Consider the following 24,459-nt stretch of genomic DNA (forward strand, 5'->3'; position numbering starts at 1 on the left):
TCTGAATACATGTTAACATGCCATACTTATTGTTATAAACAGTCCCCATGAAATTAACGGTACTGCACATGATAATACATTAGCATATGTATGTGTTTGAAAGGTCTGAGAGAATAAGATGCTGAAAAGAAAACCAAGACTACACTCTTGCCTAAAGCAAAGCAATTACTCTAAGGTAATCAAACATAAAAAGTTGGTTATCTGATTTCTGCTTTTGGATTACAACTATTATGTACCGCCTACAAAGTGCCAGAAATAACATGAAGAGTACCTTCAAAAGACAAAGAGAAACTGCAAACAATTTAGAAAATCTTAAAGTAGTAAAGTGCATCTTGTGTATGGACAGTGGAAATTGTGCAGGGAGTGAAAAAGAATTAAAAGATTAGAGGATTATATTCTTTCACTTTTCAAAATCACCTCTGACAAATAGATTATCCGTTCAAATCACCACATGAATGTATCTTTCTAGTCTCCTTCGAAACTTACTACAATTTAGAAGAGGTACCTGTGAGGGGAGAAGTCCTTCTATCTATAAGAATTACACATGTATCTGAATTTCAGAATTAACAAAAACTAACAAAAATTAGAGAGACTTTTTAAGTATGCTTAAACTGTTAGTCTTAAGTGTTCCTGAAAATCAGGCTGACAGTATTTTTCTGTCAGGTTTAATCCTGGCCCCATGACCCTCTCTACAAAGCTAGAGTAGCAGACAATAGTATTAGCAAGGACCTCTCAGGATTGCTGTGAGGATTAACAAAACCAACTGTTGTACAAGATCGCTAAATGGAAATTGCAATATTTAAAATTCTGAACTATCTGAACCCTATATTTGTATTAAACATGGGTGAGACTGAAACAAGGAAAATACCCACCTGACTCAGTACCCCTCTGAAATTTTACATTTAAAATCACAATGTGCCCTGCTACAAATTATAGGACATAATTTATAATGCAGAAAAAAGTGACAGGTGTTTAATTAACATATATTTTAAATACAACTATAGATTTGAAAGAATGGTAGCCACATGAAATTATAGTTAATCTTGATACAGAATAAAAATAGAAAAGTATTATCAAAAGTGGCACCCAGATTATTATTGTAATATATACTAAAATACAGACTTCAGGAGAGTTAAAGTACAGGTTCTCCCCTGAAGTTTAATACTGGGGGTTAATACTGGGAGTTACCATTAAAAAGTCAGTATTCATATACTTTGGTACCACTGGTAATAAATCTGGATTAGATCTCCTGAAGAGCCCAAACAGTTTAACAGCCTAAATTTCATTTTCAGAAGCACATGAGTATTCAGACACATAATTAATTGCCTGTGACTTGCAAGAATTATTTCAATCAAGGTAACTGATAACTTTCATTATTTTAGTCAAGTGTATTTTTAAGATTAAATACATTAGCATAAAACTCTTTCTTTTTGTATTGCTTCAGGATAAAATTCAAGCTATTTAAATTACTTTTACCCTTTTTTTCTCCCTGTTGGCAATGGGTGGAAAGCATGCACCTGCTCAGCTATGGCAAATCAGCTGGCATACTGTAACCTGATTAAGTGTCTAAGTTTGTATCATACTTGTGAGTCTAGATCTTACTGGCTTTTAATGAGACTTTGGTTAATACATGCCCAGACTTTTGAAACTGAGGCTTAAGCTTAAAGACCACTCAGTGCTTGAAGAGCTTTTCCCTACATCATTTTGAGAAGAGGACTTAGGCTCATATGTCATTTAGAAGAAACAGTGTTCACCCTGTATATTTCTAAATCAAGACCTCTATCATGCAACAGTCTCTGAACAAGCAGATCCATGGGGGGTTAACCGGCCACCATACACATCAGGTGTGAACCTGCCTGCAAGTAGTTGCTGGGCTGTTGCCTATATATTTGAAGGCACATTTATTCACTCACTGTAATAAAGCAAATGGTGAATTTTGAAGTGCTGATAACCAGACATGTCAGCTAAACAGAAACAGACATTATATTGCAAAATCTAGTACAGTGGAGAAATCTGTAAGAAGAGGGAGATATAAATATTTAAACACTTGGCATTCCCTTAAGGACTTTTTAAAATACAAAAGTATTCTTTCAGGGACTGCACAAACTACAAAGACAAATAATCAAGCACTTAATGTGCTGTCAAGATCGTAAATGCATTAATGAAATAGTCTTGTATAAAACTCTTCATTTTTTCTAGGGAACATTTAGTTTTGCAAATGCAAATGGATCTCAGTGGTTTAGATTAAATTTGTCATGTTTATGCCTTGTTTAAAAAAAAAAATAAAAAAATTACACTCTGTTTAGTCATACCTCTGTCTCTGTACTCTTTCTGGACAAAAACCAAACCTGCATCGGTTCTTTTTTACCCTTCATAGAAACTGGACCCCTGTACTCCAGGTGGAACTGAGGATCTGAATTTTCTGGTGTCATAAGACACCTGAAATTGAAAGAGAAAACATGTAAATGTATGCACTATGCATGCACGCCACACACTATAAAAAATATTAAACATGCTACAGATGTGAGCAAATTAACAAAACAGTCAAATCTATCTCTAGATCATTATTATATTTGCATACCAATAATGGTATATCATAATGCAGTCTGCCATACAGTTTCATGAGAACTCATGTACTTAAATAAAGTGTTGCAGGAGTCCTGTCACTTTCAACTCCAAATACACTGATATTATACTGACAAAGTGATTTATTTTAAGATGTGAACACCAATAAAAATATAGCATCACTCACCTGTAAGTATATTCAGAGACATTGATCTTTCCCTTTTCTCCAGTAGTTTCTGTTCTGCTTGTAAGATTGACGGTATTTCCAAAGAGACAGTAACGTGGCATCCTTTGGCCTATGACACCTGTGACTACCTCACCAGTATGGATTCCTATTGTTATCTTTAGAGAAAAAATAAAGTTTCAATATTCAAAATCAACGTAACGAATCTGGTATAATACAGGTATTATGCCATTTCTATCTACTAGAGTTTATTTCTCCAATGTGCCACTCCTGCTTCTTCAAAGCCTTGCATTTTGTGTTTTGTGTTCTCCCACATAAACGAACAAAATACGTATTTTTCCAGCATGCACCAAGCCATGCTGCTATTATGTACTGTGAAATTAAAAAAAGTGGAAAGAGAGGCTGTCCTGGGTTCAGCTGGGATAGAGTTAATTTTTACAGGAACCTGGGAGGTAGGGGCATAGCCGGGGCAGCTGACCTGGCTAGCTGAACCCAGGACAGAGGCATACTCTGCAGGTCTGTTTTTAATGAGTACTCAGAAGATACAGAAATGAATGGTGTAGGTCAAGAAAAAAGATGTTTCTTAGAGGAAACATGGCATTTTGCATTAAAAAGCTCAAGAGATAAGACAGGGGTTTGGAGAAGCTCATTCTTATAGCACAGTACAGTTATTCTAAAGCCCCAAATCAAACCTTCTCACTTCTTTGCCCAGGGATAAAGTGAAGTACACAGATCTAAGCTAGGTGTTAGACCAATAACATTCATGTAAATAGAAATATGCATCACACTCATTACTTATTTTGCTTTCTTTCAAGGCCTTCTGATAAGGACAGCTCAATGCAGCCTCCCCTGTTCTGAATTAATACCACAACATCTTCATAAAATCCCACAATGAGTGAATTTCCACTAATATACATGGTAGCCAGTAATCATTGCCATAACTGCCTATGGAACTGTACTTTTCTTTTTAATGCAATATTTTCTCATGCTGAGGATCTGAAGCATGATCAAAACTATTAGTGAAGAATATTATTGTTCTGTTCATAGAGATGAAGAAGACTTAACAAATTGTACCTGATGCACAATGGGAATTTATTGATTAGATTGAATTGATCGGAAAACAGACATAAATGATGTATACCTAATGTATTCCTTTAAAAGGTTAAGCACAATATTAGATTTTAAGGTCTGGGAACTGCATGTGTCACATCTACATGTGACTTTTCATATTATTTGTAGCTATCAGTCTCAAAAACTAACAATAACAAAGTTTGCACCGATAGGGACTTGAGCATTATCATATTTCAAAGCATTATCATCATCTCAAAGAATGGGCTCTTCATTCAAGCCCACTCATTTACTAACCTGTACAGGCTCACCATCTACTTGAACTTGGCCTGCTATTTCCATCATATCCAATGCCAGGTGGCAGATAGATCGTGCATGATGAATGCAAGGCTCTGGTAGACCACTCACTGTCATATACTTGTCCCCAACTGTTTCCACCTATCAAGATACATATTTTTCAATTACTTTAGTATCATGGGCTTTAGAGTACTAGAATGGACGTCATGCTTCCTTCAAGACTGCTTGTCCTTTCAAATAGTTTCCCTTCACTTTCATTCAAATCACCCTAAATCCCATCATCTCTGCTTGTTAGTGAAGAGAATTTATTGTATGCCCACAATGCAACAAATTCAAATGACATTGTGATTGAGTGAATTTTAGCCTCTCTTTTGGGGTCTTCTGAATTTCTGTAGAAACTGAGTACTATATTTGTTTTGACTCACACCCTTGATTCACTTGGTACAGGACATAAAATTTATTTCTAGTAAACGCTAGGAATGAATCTTATACGTATAAACACACAAGCATACACATGTACATATATATGGGATCTCTCTCTCCCTATCTACCTGCTACCAGATGCATCTGCAGCTATACCTCATTCCTAGTGAAGGAATGAAATTCACATTGAATAACTGAATAATAAGTTATAATTTACAACCACGAGACCCAGGTGTAAAACTTAAAGCACAGGGTCAGCAGAACCACAAACTGCTTGTGTAAGTGTTCACAACTGCTAAAAGTGGAAGTAGATTTATATATCCACCTAATGGGTGACTGTGAAGAAATCCTGCTGAGAACTAAGCCCTTTATGTTCCTTCATACATTTAGAGATAAACAACATACTCTTCTTTAGCTATGTAATATCAGGTAACACAGTTCAAAGACTGAGAACATAACTATTTTTTTAAAAAAGACTAAAAACCAAAGGATGGAAAAGAGTGACATGATAGTAAATTATTGCAAAGTCACAGATTAAATACTTTGAAAATCTTCTGCTTACCTTATAAACAAATGGATTCCTTCGTGAATCAGTCAGAATATCAAATCTCGTGTAAAGATCATTTAAAAGATTAACAATCTTCATGGCTCCCTCTCCAGAGGCATGTTTACTACAGAAGGCATTGAATCCAACAATGCCACTGAAAAGAATGGTCACATTGTCATACCGCTTAGCTGGAACAGGACGCTTGTGTCTCAGTTCATTTGCCACTGATGGTGGTAGAACAGAGTACAGTAATCTAAATGTGTAAGAAAAGAAAGCCACAAGCAAAACAGAAAGAATGTGGAGAAAGGTTTTTGCACCAGCACTCTTCAAATATTAACTCAGTACCTCTCATAGTGTTTATTACATACTTGCATCATCAAAGAGCAATATAAAAGATGATGTTTACTGAACCATATGTTATTTGGGAAACAGGAACTGATCTACATCAGTGTACTTAAAGCCATGGCATTTCAAACACACACTAATACACCTAAATTACCAATAAAACGAGGCATATATTACTAATTCTTCTGACGTAATCTGTTAATAGTGTCTTGGATCATTTCTGCTTATTGCTTAAGAGTTTCTGCCATATTCTCAGCTCATATAATCTGGTTTTGCTCACAGAACCATAAAAACCGCAAAAAAGGCCATGAAGAGGTCAGACAGTTTTCCACGCTTGATCAACTCATGCATTGCTAAATGCTTCCTCTTCTGTTGAGAATGATGCTTTTAGGGTTTATTGCATGTTTTTATAATTAATAGTCTATATGACATATTAAGACTTGTTCATATTAGAAATTATGCAAAAATAAAATCCAAATCACACACACAGAGCTTCACTGCACTCTCATGTATATTCCTTCAACTTTCTAACTGCCATCATAAGGTGTATTTCCCTCCTTACACAGCTAAGTGGGCAAGCTGAAGATCTCTGACTGTTTCACAATCTTAAGCATCATTTTGTACACAGCCTCCTGCACAAACCCTCATTAGTTGCATTTTTGGCAAATTCACTACTGCAACGAGTTATAATTAGTGAATACTTTTGGCACATGATATAGTAACTGACACTGTCTGTTCCAGCGGCTGCCAAGAAGGCTCGAATTCCTGAAGATAAAATGACTTTATAAAGCAAGTAACCAGGAATGAATAGAAGTATTTTTTAGGCTTCTTTTCTCTCTGACTCTTCCATTCATCCCTTTCAATAATTTCCACTACTCTACTACTAAAAAAAAAAATCTGTCAATAGAATTCATAGCACAACAAATGTTAATTCTACTACTAAACAAGCATAATCCACAATAAATTCTTCTGTTACAGAGATGGGAACTATGTTTTATAAACAAGAGTCAACCATCAACCCCATGTGGCTTGTCACACAAACTTTTGTTTAATTTACCTGCCAGTAGTCCTTGAGCTGAGCTGCCATAGACTAATGCTATGAATTTGATTTTATAGTTACCTGTAGAAATTGATTTGGGGCCCAATGCATATACTTTATTACTATGTACTTAAATCTAGATAGTTGTATTATCTAGATAGCCCCAAAAGTGACTACAGGTAACTATAAAATAAAATTCCTAGCATTAGCCTATTGCAAAACCTCACCTTCACATAGACTATTTCCAAGGCTTATAAGATGTTTTTCTGTTCTATTACCCTGTGAGCATGGCAGTCCAAAAAGACAAAATGGTCTACAGCTGGTTTACAGAACTCTGTCAAATAGTACCATTTGGGCATTCATCAAATTCATCTTGGCTACAGGGACTACATGTAAGAAAATCTGCAAAACTACTGGTTTAGGTAATTCACAAAACAAAAAGAATTATCAGTTCACTTCTCATATGTTTCCTTATCAGGGAAGGAGCCATCAAAACACCTGTGCCTGTAACGGCCTAGACTGCAGATGATATTTGACAATCTAAATAAAGAAATACCCTATGAGGCATTGAAGTAAAATGTTCTTTCTTGACTCCAAAATTATCAGCCCTGAATATCTCTTATATTCCTTCCAAGTTTCTGTTATTTTTTGCAGAATGTAGCTATAAATAATATATTGATGTGACTGTTTCAGCTCAAAATCAGGATTTGATTCTTACGTGTCTGTCTTTTTCTTTTCATCTTCCAGTGCACGCAGTGTGTGCTGCAGTCTGTCAGTGAGGATCTCAAGCTCTTGAGTCAGTTTATATTCCTCTCTGAACTGCTCTCCCAAAAGAACCAGATCACGGGTTGCATCATGCAATGGAATATCACTCAGATATAAACCTCTTCTGGTTAAATCATCCAAGTTCATCACACTGCAATGTGGAGAAATATGTAACAATATGGGTACAATTAAACTTGCCAAACGAGCATTTAAAACTCAAATGAGCAGCAGAGGCTGCTGAATATGAGAAGAAAGTTTATGCTTCTGAATTTGTGATGAGCTGTACAACATACCCCTTCTATGAAATACCTTATTTGTGTTCATTCACATTAACACATGGCTCTATTTTTGCATTTAAATACAGAATTCTCATTGGTGACTTCCATGAACATATCAAATACACATACTTCAGTACACAAATAAAAGTGAGATTATGTTAAGGTAGCCTCTTCCCTTTCTGTCTTCATCCACTCTCTCCCTTTTACACAGGAGATTAACATATCACAACTCTGGTGCGTTAGGTCAACACGCTCTTAGCTAAGAAGGCCTCCATTCAATCACCCATTGCAACCACTTCTTTATAATCATCACTGCTCTATTACATTAAAACTACTGCAAAAATATGTATCCGCAGAGGAAACAAATCATTGTGGCATTTCTTAGCACTCTCAGAGTAAGAAACAAAGGACAAAACTTGCCAAAAATCATGGAATCATGAGGAATTCCCATTTGTACAAACTGGGCTAGAGCAACCCGGTGTTTATATTGAATTATTTAATAATCAGCCGTGTTCCGATGTTTAAATGCTCCTCCCTCTTTTAGTATAAACACTTCAAAATCAATGAAATCACTACTTGAACCAATTAATCTCTGTAGTACTATTTCCCTAAATGTTCTTAAAATTAGTAACTGTAAAATGAAAATCAACTTTATAGAACTCTTAAGGTTTAAAGTACCTTGGCGAACAAAGAAAGAGAATGCTGTCTGCTTCAGGCAAGTAGATCATTTGCCCTTTCAGGCGTAAGCAGCTGATTTCGGTGCCAGTCAGTTCATCTTCACATTCCAGCTTTTCCACATCCAACAGCCCCTCCTGGTGATCAAAAGTCACAATTATATAAGGACAATGGTATCTGTGTTATGCACCAGGCCACATACGTAAGTGCCTTCACTAAGAAGGCAGTCAGAATGTCTGGAATAGAGTTACAGCCTACATTAAACACCAATTAATTTCTCACTTGAACATACCCATATTTTAATACTGTGATTTGCTACCTCAAAGATATAAAGCATGGTATCTTTCTTTACATTCATGTTCATAACTTCTTCTTTTCTTCTGTATCATTTCTTAACAATAGTTTGACAAAAGTATTGCCTATTCTATGAAGATGTATCTGTGCCTGGGAGCACATCTAAGATATCTTGTTTTCTCTCAGGTACAGTTTCCTATAAATAAACAGCCTCCTTGATGTAGTAGGTGCTACTCTACATGCTGCATTCATTCATATCACCCACCTCCTCTCCTGCCCTCTTTAGAGAAAAGGACACAGAACTGTGTATGAATGTATGGGCCCAAGCAAGAACACGTTTCATATTTGTCTCCCATATTGTTATGAAGCAAAAGTATATGTAATTGCCTTTCTACATTTACTTTGGTACAACGCCATATAATGGGTTGACCCCTTACAAAGAAAGCATCAGACATGAAGTATAAGTACTTCATCATGCCTATATACCATTCTATTTAACAGATACACATGAATTCACGCCTGTGACTTTTTCTTGGCTCAAGATGCAAAAGTAACTGAGCGTACTACCGTGCAAAGAATTTTCTCCGAAGACTTCTGGGCTTTCAGCACTTCTTCTTATCTCTCCAAAGCATACTTACTTAAAGAAAAGCCAGGTGAATAGTCTCTAGTTACCTTGGTCCTCAGCACAAAGACTGTATTGATATGTGAGAGGATCCCATGGAAACTAATATCAATATGAGGCCGGACCAAGGAGAAAACTGACAACAGACTGCAATTTCCCGGCTGCAGCTAGAATAAAAAAAAAAAAAAAAAAAAAAAAAAAAAAAAGATTGTTATGTTTTATAATAAAAATATACTGAATGGAAGATAATATATACTTTATGCATTCTCCATTAAAACACAAGGTTTTTAAATTAAGGATTTTACATCACAAGTATATTGACTTCAAAGTGCAATTCTAGTCTGCAAGATGACTTTGTAAAATTTTGTTAGACTATCACATTTGTTATCTGTCAAACTGTTCCCACTCTACAGTAAAAAAAGCTTTCCAGTGTTTTCCTCCTAAGTGACCTCCTTCAAACTCCCTTTTCAATGAGCTATGTTCTCTAAAGCATAAACTCCAATAATAAGGATTCTGATAGCCATCCTCAGCAGGCTGAATAGTTTGTTATAGCTGTTCAGTGAATCCCCTTGGGAAAAATCTGGCAGAACTATTTACAAAGCTCTTCTTTCAAATCTTTCTGCAAAATTCGGAGAGAAATCACCAAAAACAAATTGCAGGAAAAACCAAGTAGCATAAAATTGATTTTAAAAGTATGTCCATGATTCAGAAACAACATGGTATATGCAACATTAGCCTACATAATCGTAAAGATCATTTGATGTTTTCATCATCTTACCTTTAGCTTCTCTCATATTACTGCTTTTACCTGTTGCTTATTTTTAGAAACACTGTCAGCTTTCAGGCAAGAACTGAGGTATCCTATTCATATGTAGAATACATAACATTAAAAGGACCTCTGAGTACTCTTTTACTGTAAATAACCAGATGAAATTGCAGCAGCAGCATTCAGTTCAGAACACATATATACATATCACAAACATAGTATGGCTCATTAATACTGATCCTTTGAGGCACAAGCCAAGAAAGTATACTACAGCTTCTGTCATTCTGCTCTTCAGTTATTCTGACACCTTAAGTATTTGAAGGCATTACTGTCAAGTAATATCTATAGATTATGTACTTGCTGCTACACTATACAGTAGTATGAGCAAGACCATTTCCTGAACCCCAGGCCAAGTTGTGCTGACTGTCTCACATCCACTTTAAAGAGTAATCTGCCACTTTCATAGCAAAAGTATCTTGGAGTGAGCTACGAGAAAGAATCAGGTATCAAGCTAACACCTGAATTGTGGGGGTGATCAGGTTTTCTCTGCTCAAGCTTACTCTCTTATTGCACATGGACATGACCATAAGGAACAGCACTATTGTAGAATTAGGGCTATTTTCACTGTCCTTTTTCAAACAAGAGGAGCACAATGTAGTAAAAATTATAGTTATACAGGAACACTGTTTAGACAGAGAATCCTGAATCTATTTTATTCATCTTTAAAATAAAACTTTGAAGCATCTAGCTTTAGGAATCTCTATGATTATTCATGTATGAGAATCATCTAACCTGTGGAAGGACTCTGTATATAGCATTGCCACACTGTGTGACGACCAGATCTCTGTCAAATATTATGTGGAAAGGAAAGGCCTTGCAGAAAGTATAGGGACTGATGCGAGACTCTTGGGTACCATTTTCTTCAAATCTGTCGAGGTCTTCATAGTAGTCTTCTTCTTTAGACTCTTTCTCTTCAATTAAAAACTGAATGTGGTCACATTCTTCATTTCTCTGTTGAATAACCTAGAAAAATGAAGGAAAACATTGAAAACTCTGCTATTCATTAATAACTGGAATGCTACTATGAAGACAGGAATACATTTAAAGCAGAAAGATGAATTCAAGAATGATATCTGCATCTTGAAAAATATTATATTCTACTAAGTATTTCTGATTTTAGACAGTCTTTATAATTCCAGGTGAATAATTATGCCTTTGCTTAGTCAAAGTTGCCCTTTGCATGAACAACATATTGAAGATCACTCAAATACAATTTATAAAGTCTGAGTGAAATGCACATCCTGAAATCATGGGTCAAGGCTCAAGTTATGCTTGCTTTTACCAGTACATGCCAGAAAACAGGACTCTTTCCTCCCCTTGAATGAACATGTGGCAAGTCTTGAGTTACACAGACCACTTGAATCCTTATTTTGATGAAAGCTGTTTGCAAGATCTATAATACAACAGCAAACAGTGCTGACCAGAGGATGGGCATGTCACAGTCAGACAGAAGAAAGGTCGATGGAGCAGATGTTTGAATATACAGTCCTTACACATGCAAGCAGTGATGACTGTAAGATCAGGACCAACAGATAAAACTAAAAGCAATTACAATCTTCTCCAAGCTGCATTCCATATTGAACGAAATCACAGCAAAGACAGAGTCATCTACAACAGTCGAATCTCAAATAAGTGTCTTGAATATAGACATTTCACACTTTAGTAATTTTACTCCAAGTTAGTAGAAAATATGAAATTAATACGGATTATTTTGTTTGCAGTGAGAGTCATGTATTGCAGTATAATTAAAGCTAGTAACTAATAGAATAACGTAATTTACCTTGAGAGACCAAATTCACCTCAAGCCTAATTAGATTTAATGACTGGAACAGAACAATTCTATTTACACACTATTGTTTAGCGGCAGCCTTCTGGAACATGTTGCACCTGATTCTACTTTCATGTAGAGTCTGATCCTAAAGCTACTGAAGCAAAAAAAAGCTTCTTAAAATCTCTAATGCATCCTGATTCTGCCGTTTACACATAGTCTAACCACAGAGATTAACAGTTACAATATGAAAACAGAACGGATATGCACTAACACTGCACTTGATCCCTTAGATGTTTAGTTTACTAATTATTTCTCCTCCACAACTGTCAGCTATGCTAGCTGATCAGTTGGGGAGTGCCGATTCCTTTATTTGTTCCTATACAAATGGAGGAATCTAAAAGAACAGAACTATTTCACTGCTAAATGATGCTTAATTTAAGACAGTAGTGTTCCTTGATGCCCTATTTGACTATTCATTTAAAGGAAAGACAGGCTTTTCTGGAGGACAGTTCCGAGCAGGAGCCTGATTTAGGTGCTCTATACCATCTGCTGCTTTAGTCTTCTCTTTCTGTTGCATGTGTAAGTAACTTAGAAAAAGATCAGCCTACTAAATTTACCAGCTAATGTAGGTACCTAAAGCTGGATGTATGAACAAGTTCAAATGTTAATGATGATAAAACCTAAGTTCCTGAAGAAACTGTGTTGATAATCCATATGGCAGTGTGTGGCAGAGAGAAGTGGGAAATTATGAGTTAATAAGAGGTAAACCTTGGAAAGAATATGTGGTGGTCATTTAAGGAAAACAAGTTATGTGGGTTTGTCTAGGAAAATGGAACATAGTAGATGGAAACCCAGTTTTCCTCTGAATTCAGGGTTTAAAAGTTCTCCATGTCTTCCTCTTCTTTTAAATCATCATCCCTGAAATTGTACGAGGCTGTGGCCATACTGAGGATTGACAGAATGCAGTTACAGTCTTAAGTTCTTACTATCACTCATACACACTCCCACAGGTTTTATTTTATTATTACTAGTATTGCATCGAGGCATAGCCGAGATTATACACAGTACCCTTTTTCAGATTGTGTAGAATTATCACTAGAATTGATCTATGCTTCCAGATCATTTCCAGTCTTGGATCTTACTTCAAAGAGTTGCTCTTGCCACTACTGGAAAAAAAATGCATACTTTGGATGAAAAGCTTCTGCATTCAGCAAAGCAGTCCTAAAATTCCTTTTTAAAGATCTAATAATTTTTAAGGAAATGTTCATATTAACAGCACATCACCTTCCAGAGATATTATCACCTAATGACAGCCTTAGTCACTGCATACTAGTATTCTATTACCAACCTGCACTTGTACTTACTGATTTTTAACTGCTACCATGCAGCACCGAATGAATTTTTTATAACTTCCAATTTTTTTCTATTTATTAGAAATGAATGATGCATGCACAAACAAAACTCAAGTGTTGGTTAAAACCCCCCCACCTATAAAAACAGAGGTGCTACATGCTTCAAGATGTCTAGCTAAGTTTGAGACACGACCCTCCACAGATCCTACAAGCTTACATCACACATGATGTGCTATTTTCCTAACCTTTATAGATTAGAACTGTGTCAGTAACAGTGCAAAGCTGCAAGTTTCACAGCCATCTTCAAGTTCATTTGCAACACTATTTTTGACCAGACTCCAGGGCATCTAGAAATGCTTGCTTTACTAGGGCATCACATTAGGGCAGGAGATGAACAACAGGCCAAACACATGGAAATGTCTCATATCTACAAAACAGCCACAGTGCCAGCTGCACACTCCTGGTAAACCTGATATGCTGTGGACATGCCTGGTTTACTGAATTTGATTCTGGTCATCCACGCACAGATCATTATTAACAGAAGCTACAATCATACCCCTCTCCAGGCTTAGCAAGCTACTGATTCATCCTTAAATAACTTCCTATTGGATATGTAATTTCATGACGCCTTATCTGCTCACATCATTTATGCACTATTTAATCTTCCTATCTCATGATTTCATCCACCTTGTCAGCAAGTTTAAAATAAGCACTTCTGGCCATTAACATAACATGTTAAATTCTGTCCCTTCACCTTTGTACCTACAGATCCAACCTAATTGGCCAGATACTTATCTCACATAAAGACGTGCCCTAGATACTCTGCAGTAAGCTTAATTAGAACTTATATATTGTTTCATTCTGCAAGTGAAGTTTGCAAGCCACAGAATTTCAGTATCATTTAAATGTTCAAGAAGCCTCTGCTAAATGCTTGACAAATGAAAATTCAGTGACAGAAGCAACAAAGCCAGGAATCAAGTCTAATTCTTCCTCCCCCTGCGGTCTTAGCTCATGAAGTGACATCATTTCACCACGTCTAAGAGCTCAATCACCATAGTAACTGCAGTTAAAAACTGAGGGGAAAAAATCACTCTCCTGGTTTCAAAGAGAATATATAACATTTAACTGCTAACCTGCCTGGGCTTTCCAGAAGATATAACTTCAGAGTTTGTCCTTGCTTAGCCAAGTGAAAAGTCACACCAATATTTCAGGGAAGGACTATTCAGAGAACAGTTACTTTAAAATGACTTTGTGGTTTAATATATTCGGTGAGCTTCACACACAATATTAAATCAAGCAGTATCACTGTGATACAGCATGTATAACAAACATATGCTATCTGTTAAACTTTCACTGATGTATCTACAAGAGAAGACTCAATTCTATAGATATGAGCATGTCCCCAAGACATACTCATATCTCAGCATGAGGGAGGGACAGAATGTCCTTGGACAAGGATCTTTTTCCATCAGATTGTGAAGATTAATGCAAAATCAGGATTTTGCCATTCAAAGGTCAATACAGGACGAAATTCTTCATCGCCTCTGATCAAAACCACCTGTGCAACGTTACTTGACAAATTTCACCACAGCTGTTTCAGGGTGATCCTGAGGCAAAGCAGTTCACTGTGGAAATGGCACCACTCTTAGATTTGCACACCCAAAGTTAAAACTGCACCGATGTCTCCACCTGGCAGCTGGTTTCAAGGCAGAGACTCTCACTGCAGCGACCCTCGGAGCCTGGAGCTAGTGAAGTTTCCTGCTGCCCTTATGTCAGAATTAGAGGCTGATTATGCTCCACAATTGATTTGTCTTCATACACAGCTAGCATTTTAATGTATGGATCAGTACTGCTTGTCCTCCACAAGTACCTAAGTAGTTTTTAGGTCAGCTCTGCAGCTGGTCACATTCTGGCTTTGTTTTTTTTTATTGCCATTAGTAATGAGACAGTCAGAAACTACCATCCCGTCAAGGATTTCCCCCTGGACTTTTCTCATTCGATATTGTAAACCATCTTCCCTGTCTAAAAGAAAGATTTTGATAATCTGCTCTCAGATGATAACAGAACTGCAGAAGTCTGTTTTCCCAACAGATTTTTGGGCTTTGTAGGATTCTACAACATTCTGCGTTGACCTGTACCATTTTTAGCCTGAGGAATCTGTCCTGACTTTACCTCCACAGGTCACCCTCATTTATACACAAACAACCTCCGACAAGTGAAGCAAGAGAAGGCATAGCCAGAAGGCTGCTAACAGATACCTCATGCCAAAGCTGGTCACCAGCACCATGAAGATGTTTAGTCTGCATACTGAGGACTGGCAGAACTTAAATATTCTTAGTGTGTTCTCATAGTCAGTAACAATTCTTGGGACAATACCTGCTGCAAAAATTATATAGTCTTAGCTCTATTTAGCTAAAAATGGATTACCAAATCAGGGAAGATAAGGCAAATTGGATTTGAACTAATTAATTAATTAATGTCAACCTAGGCTTTCCTGAGCTATTCAACTGGAATTGTGAATCCAAGTTCAAAACAAACTGCTTTCCTTTCAGTGCTAACAGAGTTTAACAGAGGCAAACTGAGACCTTTTTTTTTTTTTTTCTTGCCTTCAGCACACACATGCCCTAGGTCTTAAAAGAAAAGGCACACTTCCTGAAGGACACCATTCTGGGAAAATAAAGCCCTACTGTATTTCAGAAGAACATATATATATATATATGTATGCATATATAAAATAGTTCTGTGTGAAATCGCAGAAACATGATAAAATTAAATATTTTTTTTCTATTTAGCTATTTCTCCACCCAAAGAAACAATTTGAAACAAACCAAGAACAATGTGTTTTTCTCAATATTTATTTTTCCTCTTGTGATGAGATTCCTTAGGTCTTCCCTGCAGGTTGAGGGAGGTGATCCTTCCCCCTACTCAGCACTGGAGAGACGACACCTGCAGTGCTGTATCCAGTTGTGGGCTCCTCGGTACAAGAGAGATATAGATCTACTGGAGAGAATCCAGTGAAGGGTCACCAAGATGATTAAGGCACTGGAGCATCTCTCAGAAGAGGAATGGCTGAGATAGCTGGCACTGTTCAGCCTGGAGAAGAGAAGGCTCAGGAGGATCTTTTCCATGTGTACAAATACCTGAAGGGAAGGTGCACAGAGGATGGAGGTGGTGCCTGGTGCCAGGACAAGAGGCAATGGGCACAAACTGAAACACGAGAGGTTCTGTCTGAACATCAGGAAACACTCTTCGACTGTGAGGGGGACTAAGTGCTGGCACCAGTTGTCCAAAGAGTTTGCAGAGTCTTCATCCTTAGAGACAGTTGAAAGCTGTCTAAACGTGGTCTGGAGCAAATGGCTCTAGGTGGCCCTGCTGGAGCAGCTGGGGTTGGAAAAAGTGACCTCCAGAGGTCCCTTCCAACCTCTGCCATTCTGTGATTCTGTGTAACCCATGAAACAAAATCTAACCACTTAATGAAATAAAAACAGCATTATTGTAAACAATTAAGAACTGCTACCACCTTCACAGAAACTGGTAACGTGAGACAAATTCAAGCAAAATTTCATGAAAATACAGACTTAGAAGCATGCATTCTCTCAAGCAGATTTATGCAAGCATTTGTTCTAAACAGCTGGAGAAGAAAAGTAGATAATAAAGTATTAAACTTCAAGTTGCAGGTAACAACTATACACTAATATAAAGAGAACTGCAGAACTTACTAAACCAGTCCTGTGATGGATTGTTATGTAAATGCTTTCGATAAAGAGATTTGGAAGGACAACTCAGGAACCTCAGCTCTGTTTTTGCAAGTCGGAAGGCAACGCCCATAACAACATCAGAAACTTACATCTAGGCACTGAGGCTCTTATCAGTTCCAAAAAAAAATTTCTTTTTTAAGCAAAATTCTAACCAAAGTCCAAACCAAAATTTTACTGAAGAGGCATTGATTGGCCCACAAAAACTGAGGGGATGAAAAGCAACTCCATTGTTTTTCTGTGCTGTGCTATTTCAAACAATGCATTACTAACAGTCTGAAACACAAAAGCATCAATTTACTAAATTATGAGGCAAGAGACCAAGATTAAAGAAGTCAGTCAATTTTTTTCTTCTGTTCTCATTTTTTCAAACAGTGTAAAACTAGCCAGGTACCACAATGGCAGACTTACTCTGCTTTAAAACCCTTACTCTGTACCATTTATGATTAATAGTTGACCTGTGGAGTAATAAAGGGAGTCTTTCATTGTCTGTGTGGATAAGTTGCAAATTTTGGCACACTCACTTTACAGAAACAAGTAGCTGATTATACTCTGTTTATCTACCACTGAAGTTTGTGAGTACCTGTGGAGTAAAGCACTATTTAATGTCATTGAAGGTGTCAAAAGCTAGGCTTTATTAACCAGCAGAGACAAGAAAAAGTTCAGGGTTGAGAGCACGTGACTTTCTAATAGGGACAAGGGAAAAAACACAGAATCAGACAAAATAAAATATAGAAAATAGGCACTTTCTTCAATTTAGAGGTAATACCTAGATTTTTAGGCACCTAAGTGCTTTTGGCTCAGTCTGAAAGAATAATTTGGATTTAAATTAAACTTTGTGCTCACTTACAATAGGTTTGACCAATACTATTAAATTTCTATTTAATTACAGTGCAACAATAAAATTTCCAGAAAAGCCTAACAAAGTCAAATGAAAATAGGAATTAAATTTAGAATCAATATTTAAACCTCTTTGGAACATACATTATTTGCAAGAAGTCCCAGATGGATATCAGTATTGTCCAATACAATCTTCTCAAAAAAGCAACATTCAGACTGAGGACAGGTCAAAAGTGTGTTTTGGTAGCTGCTTTGCACAACCCAGATTTCTCCTCTGCCCTGCTGATCACTTTTGTCTCTGCATGACCTCTCGACTACGTTGGCAGAACTCTCTCAGACAGAGAGAACACCAAACCACGTGAAGGAATAGGATGTGGGTAAAAATAATCCAGAAAAAAAAACCTGTTCTTTTGAACCCAGTTCATTTCCTCAGTCTAGTTTATCTTATATCTTCACAACAGCTAGAGAGACACAGCTGAAGAAGCTGTCACAGGACAAGCTTGAACAGTAAGAGAAGGGGGACTGCATAAGCTGCCTGTGCTACCAAAAGAAATGTTTGTCAAGCAACAGCTTCAGCACTCTTGCAGCCAACTTTCCAACATGGTCCTCCTTGTCTGTCTCAACATTTTGAATAAACAGGGACCTAAGAAGAGGATTGTTTTGATTCTGTTGCATCCTTCTGTATATGATTACTAACACCTGCTGTAAAGTTTGAACTATGGATTTCCACAAAGTAGAGTCTAAACAAGGACATGAAGTATATCGCTATGACTATACAGAACTAGCCATTCACTATAAACCTGAGCTAGCTTATAACAAGAAACCTAAAAGGTAAATACTCCGATACAGCAGTCGAAATACCTTTGTCATTGGGTTCCTTGTAAATCTCTTATCTAAGCAAGATCATGTTTTTGTGATATACTCATGAAACTGGAACAGATTTTCTGAGCAAGTATATAATGAAACTGTGCTAGAAATGTAGTAAGACTAGGGAATAGTTTAAAAAAAAAAAAGGATGCTTGCTGTACCTGCTTAGATTCTTTTCTACTTGATGAAAAGTATTTTATATCAGTTGCACTATTTCTAACACCAAAAAGTTTTTATTTGCTGTTTTTCCTCAGATATATCTGCACCTTGGATCAAACTCTGATTTTGTACCATTAAATATGCAAGGTCTGATCAATTAAATCTTTCTGTTGCTCTGTATGGACACAAAGCAGAAGCCTCTTTCCCATTTCACAAGTGAGTTAGCACACACTACGATATGTAAAGTCTGTGACCGAGGAACATTTTTTCCACTTCTGGGGCTGTAGGTGTATATCCAGCCACACTCCCACACAGTGGTAGTATGAGACCCACAAACACATCTTGGTTCTGGGATGGACCTGGCATACAGGCTGGGAGGAAAACACTCTGCTCGCCAGCCAGGCCTCATCAACGCACATCAGCCTCACAGTTTGCACATAGATGAAGAATCTAGGACACAGAGACAGAATGTCTGTGTTCTCACAAAACACAGTAGACAGTAAGAAATATATGCCAAATATAAAATAAAGTGGAAAAAAGCACCCCAAATAACCCAGTATCTAATTTCTGTACATGTCATCTCCTTCTTTGAATAAGGGGATATTGTTCTGAACTGTTCCCGATTGGGTCTGTTTGCAAATTAGTGCTGGCCTTCCCAGCACATGGCTGACCTGTCCTTAAAGCAACACAAATGATGATGGCTCTTCCTGAGTCAGTACTGATGCCACTGCTTCACAGTGGACAGCAAAAATGAAAATGATTGACATCACTTCACTTTTGATTTTCTTGATTTTGTCCTAATGACATAAACTTCCAATGTATATATCCCTTCAGACATTACCTTCATATCTATTTCTGTACCGTGGATCTGCTGAGCTACTGTTTTGATGATTCCAATGACAATATCCTGGAGACCTTCTCTTTCTGAATAGTAATGCAGAATGAGTCCCTTCCCCTTCTCTGCATCAGTGCATCTAAAGGAAGGGGCTCGCATACCCGGATAAATAGTAGCAAGATGGTCATGCAAAGCATCCAGGTTCTGGAATAAGAAATTAAAAACATGGTTATTAGGCATTCACATATTAGTTCTGAAGAAAGTAAGTACATATTCTGTCTAATCTGAACATCTCTTTTCTCCTACTGCTCACACTCCCTGTGCATTTGCCTTATTTGTAGAACTGTCATCATAGCAGGGTTTTCAGGTAGCTTGGGATGTTCCTTCTATCTGCTGTGGCAATATTTGGACAATAAATGGCATCAAAATTAGCACTATTAAAAATTATTCCAGATAGTAAGAATTCATGCTTGACTCTGCTGTATTTTGAAACACTCCGATGATTAAAGACCTTGTGTGTCTCTCAGTCCTGTACCTCATCCATTTTCATCCCTTCCAAATTCTAGTCCCTATAATCTCCTTTTCAGATGTGAATTTAGGTGTCAGGTACAAATACGCACGTCTGAATAAACATGAAACTTTTTCCTTATTCTCAATGAAACAGGCTAGTTCTGACTTCATAACAGTCAACCCAAGTTTACAGAGCCTGACAAAGTCTCAAATTTTAAAGGAAAGATTTTAAATGATTGAAAGACCAACCTCAAATACATACTTTCTTTGATAATAATTGAAAAAATCCACAGAACACATAGAACATATCACTGCTGCTGTAACAGGTTATTCAAGAAAGGGAAGAGGTCTTCTATTTTTCCAGCTGATGTCCTGGACATCTTATGTATTTAAATTTTGACCAGACAAATTGCTATCTGGGAGGAAAGCCAAATTATAAATTGATAGGCATATCTAATAAGGACATTAAAGAGAACAATGAGATCAAAATCACACTTAGAACACAACGCTAGCTCTGGCTTTGATTATACAGCAATTATCAAGGCTTAAGTTTACTATTTACTGTATATTTAACATAGAAAGAGCAACCTAGAGCAACCTTGCTGGATAGTGCTGCAACCCACATAATTATTTATCTGTGTTGTAAAATTCATGTAACTCCTTTACACCTTAATTCCAGAACATTACTGCATGTTTTAAATGTTGTTCTCCAACCCCTCTAGGTAGCTGCTAGCACGAGGCTTTGCATATTGTTTTCTGCCAGCACAAGAAGCGAGGTGAAAATATTTTCAATGCGCTGTCTGCGCCATTCTCCACCTTTCATGAGCATCTGTCAATCATCAGGTTTGTGGAAGCATGCTGAACTTGATTTCATGTGAGCTGTGAAGTGCTCGAACAGCTGCCTCTTCTCCTGGGAGGCCTCCAGAGGAAATGAGACTCTTAGAAATTAATTCCGTAGGATGCACTCAGCCTGGAACTTCCTCCTTCAGTTTTTTTAGTTTGTTTCAAATTCATGTTTTTATTGCTATATCAAGGCCTCCAAATTAAAACTTGAAGAGGCAACAATCCAGCTGTTAGCAGGCATTCAATTGCAAAAAGTATAATGCTTGAAGGCAAATTCTGTAGGATCTTTGAAGGGTTCAAGACAATGAAATTGGAAGAGACTGCTTTGAAAGAGTGTGAATGAGAAAAGAGCAAGAGAGCTGACTGGCTCCAAGGGAGTGCCCCACAATCTCCTTAATTGGGTGCAGAACTGCTCTTTCAGTACCCATGCCTCAGAAACAGCTGGGATATATTGACTTTTTGGAAAAAAACTTTTAAGGAGATACATGGGAAAAGATTGTTATCTTCCAGTTACACAGTCATCAACACTTGAAGAATTTCAAAAGGAGTTTGTTATGGGAAATGGCCAATGTCAAGGACAGAATTTTTATAAGATGGTTGTCTAATTATTAACATTTAAATCCAGCACAAGCATTGCTAATAAACGGCAGTAGCCCCATTCTACAAGACCACTTTGCCACCCTACTACCCCATTACTGACTTTGTCCAAGCAGTGTCACAGGCGAGCCCAGGTGATACGCCCTTTAGTCTTTACTCTCTAATCATCCAGAGTGGGGGATTTGCCCAGGATGTATTGCAGCTGCTTTCCAGTCCCCAGTGTGTCTTTTCTTCCTATGCCTACTGATTATGGGGTGAGCAAAGAGCTTATAGAATTCAGAACCTTGCTACAACACACAGTCAAGAAGCAGTAGAGATGTGCTTCCTGACTGAGGAACTGAAATCACTCCCAGATACTGTCATTTAGACACTGCCATTGTCACTTCCACTCCTATTTTTTGTTGTGTTTCATCCATTCTAAATTGATATTGCAGCTTCTGGAAGAACAAATGTGTCTTTTTTTGCTGGTTTGTTTACCTGCTGTGGGCCAGAGGTGCAGTCAGGTATAGATAATAATAGGCAAAGCTCTCTCCCTGAATTGTTGGCTCCTAGACTGCTCAGATATATGCCAGAGCTTGTGCTGAGACCAGAGACACTAATTCTACAGCTTTGGACAGCAGTGATCAGCTCCATGGTGAAACAAAGGATCTCCAAGCAAGAAGAAGCAGTGATACTAAATCAGGCAGATCCTGGCCTGTCTAAAACCAAGAGTTGTGATTGGCACCTGAAATACAAAGATATGCTGTTCAGCTCCACATGGTACAGAGCATCTGGAAACTTTTCTAAGAGGAATTAGTCCCCTGAAACTTATTGCACTGCAATTATGAACAACTAAATAGCCATGTAAATTATTCCCTAAATAAGAGAACTAACCTCTGCTCCAGTGTTTGATTTTCATTCAGTAGAAAGCTACTGAATGTAACATAAAAGCACACTTTGGGTTTCTTAGGAGGTACCTCTTTTCACACTGCTTCTCTTTGGCACAGTGTCTTTCAATATGATTTGCAATTTTTCCAGGCCTGTGTTTTTCATAGAAAGTATAAATATTAGATTTAGTTGCACTATCTTTTTCCTCTTTCATGAAGCTTGAAGTACATGTGTTTCATCTATGAATAAATTTTTCTGAGATGTCAAGGGAAACAGAACATAAATATGAGATATACTTTCACATGCTTTAAAAAGCTTCAGCCCTCAATTATTTTGTATATCCTGGACTCAGTACAGATTTTGAGAAGCACCTTTTGGAACTCTATCATGTATTTTAAGAATTTGACAAAAGTTCAGCACATTAAAACCAATCTGCACCTTTTTTTGTAATAGGTATATAAGTCAGCTTCCTGACCTAATCTGACTGCTGGAAGATGCAAAAATAATAAATCATGGGTAACGTTCATTTTCCATCATAATAAAAAGCTAAAAAGTGCACTTCTGGCACAGCTACTAGTACATTAGTCCTGTTAAGATTTACAGAAGTATATAATAGCCAATGTCATCTGTTAACACTGAAATTCAAACAAAGCAGCTTAAAATACTGTCATTAGAAGAATACAAATGTAAGCTGTTCACACTTTTATAGAGGTTTGGTGTGCACTGCAACTCTGTCCAGTCTTTTTATCATCACACATGGTAAGGAATGGAAAGAGAAGTATATTATATGGAAAAGGGGATGAGGGAAAGGAACAGGGAAACACTGGCTTATCCATGTGTACCCAAAGTGATGGGGCAATGGGGCCAGCTACATCCTTTTTTTACCTCCTCGCCCATTCTTGCTCAACCCTAACAGCAACTTCAGCACCTGAGTCATCTTTAAAAATTACATTTATCTGAAGGCTTGCTTTGAGGGCAGCCTGTGAATTAAGCTACAAAATATAAAGGATGTCACATCCCATAGACAGACAACAGTGTACAGATCACACATGGTATGCATATGTTGGAGCATACACATACCCCATCTGTCTACCCAACAATTACAATCCATGGGATTTGTACAAGAAAGCTGGGTTAACCACATCCAGGATGCTCTGGAACAATCCAGATTTTGGGGCAGGCAGTGAGACATGGAAGTAAATATTCTAATAATCCAGCAAACTATGCACTCTGCTGTTTTCACTTATTATTGCTGGAGAGAATTTAAAGGAACAGATGACAAGAGGCTGCTAAATTTCCAGTGAAAATCAATAGAGATTTCACTCAGCTTTTGGGCAATCTCCCATGAAATATTAATCAGTTCAGTGTTTTTAAACTCATTACAGCACACAATTTTATGAAATTGAACAGTCAAAGATGCTATGGGAAAATTGTTACTCTATCAGGTAATTGAATAATATATTCACTGAGAGAGAAAGAGAACAACAATGCCAAAACTGCTGAGCAGTGGAAAGCTCTGTAGAATACAAATACCAAGGAAGAAAGTTTTCAGATATCTCTCCACAAATAACTGGAAGATGATACAGTACAACCTGTATCTCCAAATCTCAAACTAATGTGTTGACTAGACCATACTTCTGTCTGGTATCTGAAATAACTTTGCACAAAATTCTTACCTGCAAAAACTCTCTGACATTTGAGCCCAAGACACGTAGAATTGTATCATAACCAGATTCTTGACAAAACACAAAAAACATCTTCCCAAACATTTGAAGAATTTCCCCAGCATTTAGGTCTAGTTAAAACAGGAAAATACGATTCAGTCCAAATGCTGCATTTCATGCACTACTTCAGTCTTGTATTCATAAAAAAGAAAGGCAGTACCTAAACTCTACCCACATCCAGTAAGTCAAGAATATGAGAAAAACCAAGATTCCGGGTCCACATGGCAAATAATGAGCATTCAATACAGGAATTTCATTAGGATTTACCAATTACCATTATGACTTTGCCACATTGTGCATTTCATGCATGTAGACCATTTTAGATTTTGATACAGATGAGACATCCCTACTTGAAAATAAAGGAACTCAGTTGTTAGTAATGCTCGCCTCAAGGGAGTAATTTCTGGTTTA

The 24,459-nt window shown here is 37.2% G+C and overlaps 1 protein-coding gene across 3 annotated transcripts in view; it reads right to left on the reverse strand.

The window, feature by feature from the left end:
* GUCY1B1 (guanylate cyclase 1 soluble subunit beta 1) overlaps positions 1 to 24,459 on the reverse strand; it is a 58,935-nt gene that overhangs the window by 16,620 nt on the left and 17,856 nt on the right. For all 3 annotated transcript variants that reach the window (XM_049792903.1, XM_049792922.1, XM_049792912.1), the window contains exons 4-13: positions 24,001 to 24,119; positions 19,514 to 19,711; positions 10,661 to 10,891; positions 9,153 to 9,269; positions 8,190 to 8,323; positions 7,187 to 7,384; positions 5,100 to 5,337; positions 4,115 to 4,255; positions 2,753 to 2,907; positions 2,313 to 2,439 (exon numbers count right to left, since the gene is read on the reverse strand). In XM_049792903.1, coding sequence (XP_049648860.1) covers positions 2,313 to 2,439; positions 2,753 to 2,907; positions 4,115 to 4,255; positions 5,100 to 5,337; positions 7,187 to 7,384; positions 8,190 to 8,323; positions 9,153 to 9,269; positions 10,661 to 10,891; positions 19,514 to 19,711; positions 24,001 to 24,119 — 1,658 coding nt within the window. The remainder of the gene's footprint in view (positions 1 to 2,312; positions 2,440 to 2,752; positions 2,908 to 4,114; positions 4,256 to 5,099; positions 5,338 to 7,186; positions 7,385 to 8,189; positions 8,324 to 9,152; positions 9,270 to 10,660; positions 10,892 to 19,513; positions 19,712 to 24,000; positions 24,120 to 24,459) is intronic.

This window comes from Accipiter gentilis, chromosome 3, assembly GCF_929443795.1.
Source record: "Accipiter gentilis chromosome 3, bAccGen1.1, whole genome shotgun sequence".
NCBI classification, from domain to species: Eukaryota; Metazoa; Chordata; class Aves; order Accipitriformes; family Accipitridae; genus Astur; species Astur gentilis.